Here is a 7514-nt window from a genome sequence, read left to right as displayed (position 1 = left end):
GTTTTCAGTGGTAGTCTTTAACATTGCTTATTTTCTCTCTGACCACAGAAATATCAAATATTTCCGCATTTAGCAATATTGTTGCTTCAATGTGTGTTTAAATCTGGTTTCCTATCAAGTTCTTAATGAAAATGTTGAATCCTTTGCCATTCCAGTTAACTTTTCATATATTACACACATTTATTTTTAAAATTTGTGCAAATATCTAATCCCGGTATCATCTCGCTAAATTGTAAAAGCATTTCYGACATAAGTCTTGTATGTTCTTAGTGTAAGCATTCGAAAAATAACTAGACACGTTTGCTTATCGCTTTCAATGGCATCATATCGTCTGCTTTCGAGTGTAGTCATGTACGAGTTTTTAGTTCACGTGGAATGACATATATGGATATTGCAGTGCACTACTTAAGCTTTGCAGCATTTTTGAAAATTCAATGTTTTCAGTAGTCGCAAAGCAGCTATGCTATTCAGCATTTGACTATTGCGTTACTAACACAGATAAAGTAAAACGTTATATTCATGCTGTGAGGTAGATTTAAGCGCTTTGCTGCTTCAGAGTTTTCTCATATTTTTATCAAACTGGTACGAAATGGGGTAAATTTGTTAGTTGGTTAAATGCATACTGTATTTCAAAGCGAGCGTATGTTGAAAATTGCTTTACGTATATTTTGTGAGCTGCAAAGCATGATTAGTTTTTGTTGCTAGCGATGTAAAAACGTTAACTTCAGCAGCACCTAAGCTATAATACCCTTCATAGGTGCATTATTTATTGCTTGAAAGAGTATAAAAATATCTTTTTTCTGAATTTGATCGGGTAGTGTCCTGATCTAAACAATGACCCTTGCCAAATTTCTTGAAGATACCTCGTAATATGAAAGATTTTTCTAAACAAATACTTGTTTCAGATCGTTAAGTTTATATAGCAGCTCCGATATCGGCGGTTCCGACACATGAATAATTGTATCGCCAAACGGATAGGTGGACAGATGAACATGGTTTAATCGACTCAGCTAGTCGTGCTGATCATTTGTCACACAAACGCTTCCGTCAAAAACTGAATAGTGTGTTACATTGAATCCGAAATTTCGGCAAAACAGTAGTAAGCTATTTTTGTTGTTGATGTCGGCTTACATCGGACTACTGCCTTCTTGACAACCGTTCACAAACTATCAATCGGGTGGATGTGCTTGAACTGTGGCTGCCATTCCATAACCTTGTCTTTCTCTAACCACCTTTTAGTAACTTTACTATTCTGCTTGGGATCGTTTCCGTTCTGGAAATTCCATCGGCATTGCTTCACTGGCATACGGCAGCATTGTTTTCTGGAATATTTCGACACACGAATCACCATGCATGTTTTCCTTAATCGAGTATATCGGCCCTATATCTTGTCAAGAAAATCATGCCCAAACCATGATCTTACATATTTTACCGGYTTTGTTGTATACTTGTATTTCGGCTTGTAATCGGTATTGGCTGGACGTCATAAATATTGACGCTATCCCTTTCCGCCCTGTTTCAGACAATGACAGCACTTTTCTTGGACTTTGGGCACTCAGATCCTGATCGCACACGGTTTGCAATTACATTAAAGGGATCTTTATATTTCTACAGTTGCCACAAATTGTAACTGCTATGAGTATCGGACAATTGAATCGACTTCTCTCACTGACATTGCCAGCTTCCTTTCACGCTTTTTTATTACTTGGTTGGTACCTGACAGCGTTACATACCATTGTGGATGAGCCACCAATAATACTTGATATATGTTTTGTACTCAGAAAGCAATTGGTTTTTTTATAAGGACGCACTTCTCGGGCCTCTTAGAAAACCTACTTTTGATGAAACGTATCAATTTATACCCAAGTTATTGCTTGCTTGGTCTGACCATCATATCAAGAGACAGCTGAAATCGTCTCGTCATTTTGATAATTTTGACATATAGTATATATGTATACATATAACTATATGCTAGTACATATCAATGAGTTTGAGAGTTAAATGAACTAAATAAACAACGCTGTATTTTACTCTGTGGCAACATGTTGCGAGAGTGTAGGCGTAAGTCTGTTGCTATGTGGGTGTGCAGTTTGTTTCAGCTCGATTATTGGGAATGATTTGTTGTTCGCATTGAAACGATTTCAATTTTATTTTTGCGATTTCTTTACGGTATATTTGAATTCTCAAGCGGGATTGTTAACAATTATTTTGGATCTGCCAAAGCTGCATTATTCAARTGTGTGGTTTTTCGTAAATGCACACAAGTGGCTGCTTTGCAAGAAATTACATTTTCTATTGTAGATATACAAAGTGAGAAAAATCGGTTATACAAAATTAAAAAACAAAACAAAAAAAAAAAAAAACATAAAAAAAAACATTTTCTCTCTCCGAACCAATATCCCTGTATTAGTTAGTTGGTCTTAATTTTCAGTACGTGGCTTTTGCGAATGGAAGATTATTAGAAATACCACGTCGGTACGGTTGAGCATGCTTTGCTGCAACAATAAATTTGAAATGTTGAAAGTTTCGCCGAATTTACTCTCATCCGTGCGTAAAACAGTGAATACTTTTTTCATTGCTTTTTCACTTTATTTCAATTTAAATTGAGATTAAAACTCACACTAGCCAGTGTTTAATTTAATAATGCAGTTTGCTGATTTCATGGAAGTTTAATTGTATGCATTTTTCATGAGGAGGCGTAAAAGCAGCATTCTCCCGTCAAGCTAAGTTCAAATATTAGTACTTTGTTGATCTCCTTTGGTTTGGAACGAGAGGCTAATTAASCTTAGCGCAAAGATAATCACGGATAAACTTTCATCTAGACCAAAAATATTGTTCATATACACAATGATATCAACCATTCCAGTTAATTTTTTGCTGTATATTTTGCTAGAAGTGTAGTTTAACGGAAAATACTGTCAAAAACTTTGTGTCAAGAGTCAAGAGTATATGAGGGAAACAGAGCGTGCGAACATTGCAACTTCGCACTAATTTCCCTCATTATAACCAAATATTTTATTCTACTGCCAGGAAGACCTAATCAGTGTGCATCTTCCAGGTAATAAGGACACGGTAACGTTCCCGGACACATTTTTACGGAAAATAAAATAGAATRGGTAATATGCTCACTCGATCCATACAAATATCCCGATACTGACGGAATCATTCCAGYAATGCTGCAAAATGCACTCTGTCATCCATGTCTAAAGGCGCTTTTTAGGGGATTCAGGAAGTGTACATAGCAGTACACATATTACTAGAGAGAGGCTAGGGTAGTTTTCATACCGAGGGCAGATAGAAACAATCCAACCTATTCAAAAGAGTTTAGGCCTGTAAGCTTCACTTTTTTTCTGCTGAAAAAGTTAGATAAAATCTTGGACGTGCACATTAAGGCCGCAGCGCCTCTTAGAAACTTAACCAAGACGTAGCACGCATATACGAAACGCAAACCAGACTGCACCCCATACACTGATATTTAATATCGCAAGAGTTCTGGAATATAAGGAATATGCTTTCGGAGCATTCCTGAACATTTCTGGAGCGTTCAACAACGTCTCTACCGAAACTATTCTGAACAACATTCAGTCAGTAGGTGTAGCGCTATTCAGCGCTGGATCAGGAGTCTTTTGGTCTCTAGACGGATAAAAGTCTGTGGAAACAAAACGTGGAAGAAAGAGTGAGCCACCTATCGGAAGCCAATGGAAAGGGTTTAGAGGCTCGCTGCTTTGTGCTTACTGGGAGCTTTAAAAACAACTCCTACATCGGCTACTAAACTTGCTACGTATGGCAACTGCGCGGCAAAATCATCGGAACGACTACTGGCTGCGGGAGAATTTACATAAAGAACATTCGGRCATAGCTCGATGGGCAACCGGCTACCTGTCACCATTTTTCAACTGAAAAAGAAGGTTCAAAGTAAATATAAAAAAAGAAGACTGTCGTAAAGATATGTTAGCTACGCGCAACACTCCAAACATCTATACGGCAAACTCGAAAATGGGCGGATGGAGTTAGTGCGGGAATATATTGCCCAGAGTTAGGTAACAGGCAACCTTTTAAGTTGCCGATATACTGCAGTATATTTCGAGCTCAAGCTTTTGATATTGTGAATGCAGAGGAGCTGGCTTTAATGTACTTGCAGGCAATTCTATACTCAGAATGTACGTAGACAACCAAGCAGCAATCAAGCTGACAGATCAACAAGACTGCAGTAAATGCATAGAGCAGCACATCAGGCAAACAAAGGAGTATCTCTTTTGCACTTGGTGCACATTAGCAAGACTACGCTGTAAGCARCTGGGGTTGCCACAGTATGATACACGGGAGGAGGCATCGRCAGTGAGGCCGCAGAGTTTGTTAARATTTTAGTCAAGCGCAGGCATCCTAAACGATGACTATTTCTCTTGGACTTAGCAAGTGGACTCCATCTGGTCTCGTCAAATCATACATATATACATACAYAATGTCACCTCAAATTAAATTCAAATTGAAATGAACGTTTGTGAGTTACACATTCACAGTGAATTTTTATTTGYAAATGTCACATAACTACTACTCATACTCGTGCTTACAGGTAATTGCTAATTTACCACCTAACAACAGCAAATATTAGGCACTCTCAATCACATTCTGCACCCACACTAAATTCTAACAAAAATATGAACGCTTATTTGCTAGCGTCCAACGCACTCACGCCCCATTAAAGTGGTAAACATACACACACGTGTACAACAACATTAAAAAAAAAAAAGAATATTATTTTTCTTACACCCACTTACCGACACCGGAGGGGGCAACGAAGTTAGCAAGCCATTGTGGCTTTATTGGAGCTAATAAACGTTCATAAGACGGCTAAGTTTAGCTCTAATTTTGCAATGTGGTCACAAGGGTACGCCAATGCATGCCATGGKTAGTAAATATGCGCAATTGTAAACACACGCATACTCATCTACATAGGTCATATGTAAGTCAATGTGCTTGTTTGCAATATGCCACAAGCAAAATTGCTACCAAATTAGCTGTTAACGCGGCCAAACGCTGAAAGACAAGCCACAAGCAAACTTATCTCGCAAAGGCTAATTGCAAGCAGAAATGTATGTAGGCAGTATGTGACACATATACATATATACATACACGCACACATACATACATGTGACATACTCGATTGAGCCTGCTATCTGTGTGGCGTGTGAAATTTCCCGTGCTTGGAGATAAGCGCAGGCAAAACGCTTTTCAATTTACGATTTCTGGCCTGATATATTTTATTGGGAAACGGGTATATCCTTTGCCACTCACTAATAATAATTTAGCTAGTAAGGAGTTATRGTTGGGTTCATAATACGTGCGAAATTGTAAGAATACAAGTATAAATATATTAGTATAAATGGATGTGAGGTTGTTAATGTGCTAGTTTTTGGGTTTTCCTTTCGGGATGTGCGTGATCAAGTGTATATTATAAATATATATGCATCTAAGTATGTATGTATGTATATATAAATATAAATTCATACTTCACATCTATATTTATCCATATATATAATATAGGTATATATAGATGTAAGTACCAGCAGATAAGAAAAATCTGAAGCTCTGCGGTTATTGCTGTGTTTAAGGTTAAGTGAATGTTTTGTAATTTAATTACACTCAAAATAGAACCGCTAGCTACACTTAAGGTGGATAACGAAAAGCGTTCAAGCGAAATGCTGCGCTAACAAGTCTGATACAAAGCTACCAACACCAAAACACTTAACGCTGTGTAACCGGAAAGCACGTTGAAAGTAAAAAAGTCAAAAAAAAAAAAAAAAAAAAAAAAAAACATTAAATTCAGTAGAAACAAATACTATAGCAGCTACATACATTCGAAAATGCTGTCTCTTATACACATCTAGATGTGTATAAGAGACAGACACAGAAATACTACTATCAGGAAATGATTCTATCTGAATAACAATTATATATCTCACACATTGACCGACATTTTCGGTAAAAATTCAACTATAGCTACTAGGGTCCAAATATTCGGTACCGAGTGGCTTGAACTGTTTCCGTTCGATTTCCGCAGTTTTCAGTGATAAGGTGAAACATCTCACATGCACCATTCCTTCAATGTTCTGATGTACAATATTATTTCATTCTTGAATTTCGTACTGGAAAGTGAAAGTTTCGAATGTAATATAAAATTGTGTTATCCAGTGAAAATTTTATGTCTCGTCATCTCGATTCTCTATATGTATGTATATAACCCTATATATAGGTGARCAAAATAGTAGCGGTATCATCTCAAGCATGCTTGTACGGAGACAAACGCTGTAATTCTATGCCAATATTGATATATAAGCATTAGTAACTTGCTATAAAAAAGCTCTCTGCAAAAGGTTTAGTTATGGAAGCAAAATTGGTTGAAAAGCTTCTCTGTAATCTGATTGCAAAGCTCATGCAAACACAATAACCGGAAGAAGTTAAACAATATACGTTTAACAAGTATTATGTTCAGGTTAAATCATAGAGCTTTGCTCTGACGAGTATTAGCAGCGAGTTAAAAGCAAAAGTAAGAAGCTTTTCGATTCATGCGTGAATTTTTATGGAAGCTTTAATGCTGTTGGTTACTGGACAAAGAGAAACACGTTTTACAGTGTTTGGCTTGGAGCATATGATATATTCTTTTGTACAGGGTGAATCAGAAGACCTAAGCATTTTAATAACTGCTGAGTAACTTTATTAAATAATTTTGTAAAATTATGAACATAGTTTTTATAATTATGGAAAGAATGTTATATTACTATAACATTTCTGAAGAAATGTGAAYYAATRATTCCACTGGATCACAAAYCACAGCAAACCATTATTTTTCTGCWTGAAATGGCMGCTCTTGAATCTCTTCAGGTTGTTCTTAGTCCCAAATGTGGCAATTTACCTTGTTTACATACCCATTGAGCAAAAAATGGTTCACTATGCTGAAAAAATTTGGCTCGTAAACATCGGATCTKCCTGAAACTTTTCAGGAGAACAAAGAGCCAAGCGATTTCTCTTRAGAAAGCYGACCGGCTTCACYYCTWGCACACGCTGTGTTTTATACGTTTTCAATTTAAAWTCTCAACGGAAATTGCGCTARGTTGYTCCATACGTCATTCCGAGTTGCTACGAACGGTGCCTAATCGTCTTTCCTCGGTCTTGGTGTACACTCTCAGCTATGACTGCTATATTTTTTTCTGTGCGTGCTGGATGTGGTCTAATCGGTAAAATAGTAACCAATAATGAATGCTTGGTCGCAAGATTGATGATTTCGTTACGAATAGGACGTTCAGTAGGGCAATTATGTTGAACATAAGTTGAGCAAAGTGCGCGAAAGTCATTATTAACAGAACGTGTCATAATAACGTTGAACGATTTGTAAATTTSTTCAGGCGTATGTCATTCCATGAAACAATGTCAAACAATACTGAAGAAAAATACCTGCTCTTGATCTGTTGAAAAAATGCCAAAAAAGTACCTCTACTCGGAGCACCCTTTGTATC

The 7514-nt window shown here is 37.0% G+C and overlaps 1 protein-coding gene across 1 annotated transcript in view; it reads left to right on the top strand.

Annotated features, from left to right (window-relative positions):
* The first annotated feature begins 3948 nt into the window (after positions 1-3948).
* Positions 3949-7514, top strand: part of LOC108967068 (putative fatty acyl-CoA reductase CG5065) — a 23784-nt gene continuing 20218 nt past the window's right edge. The window contains exon 1 of the mRNA XM_018930305.1: positions 3949-4009. Within this exon, the coding sequence (XP_018785850.1) occupies positions 3949-4009 (61 nt within the window). The remainder of the gene's footprint in view (positions 4010-7514) is intronic.

This window comes from Bactrocera latifrons, unplaced genomic scaffold (genome assembly GCF_001853355.1).
Source record: "Bactrocera latifrons isolate USDA-ARS-PBARC rearing strain unplaced genomic scaffold, ASM185335v1 scaffold_100, whole genome shotgun sequence".
NCBI classification, from domain to species: domain Eukaryota; kingdom Metazoa; phylum Arthropoda; class Insecta; order Diptera; family Tephritidae; genus Bactrocera; species Bactrocera latifrons.
This window is presented reverse-complemented; position numbering and strand designations above follow the sequence as displayed.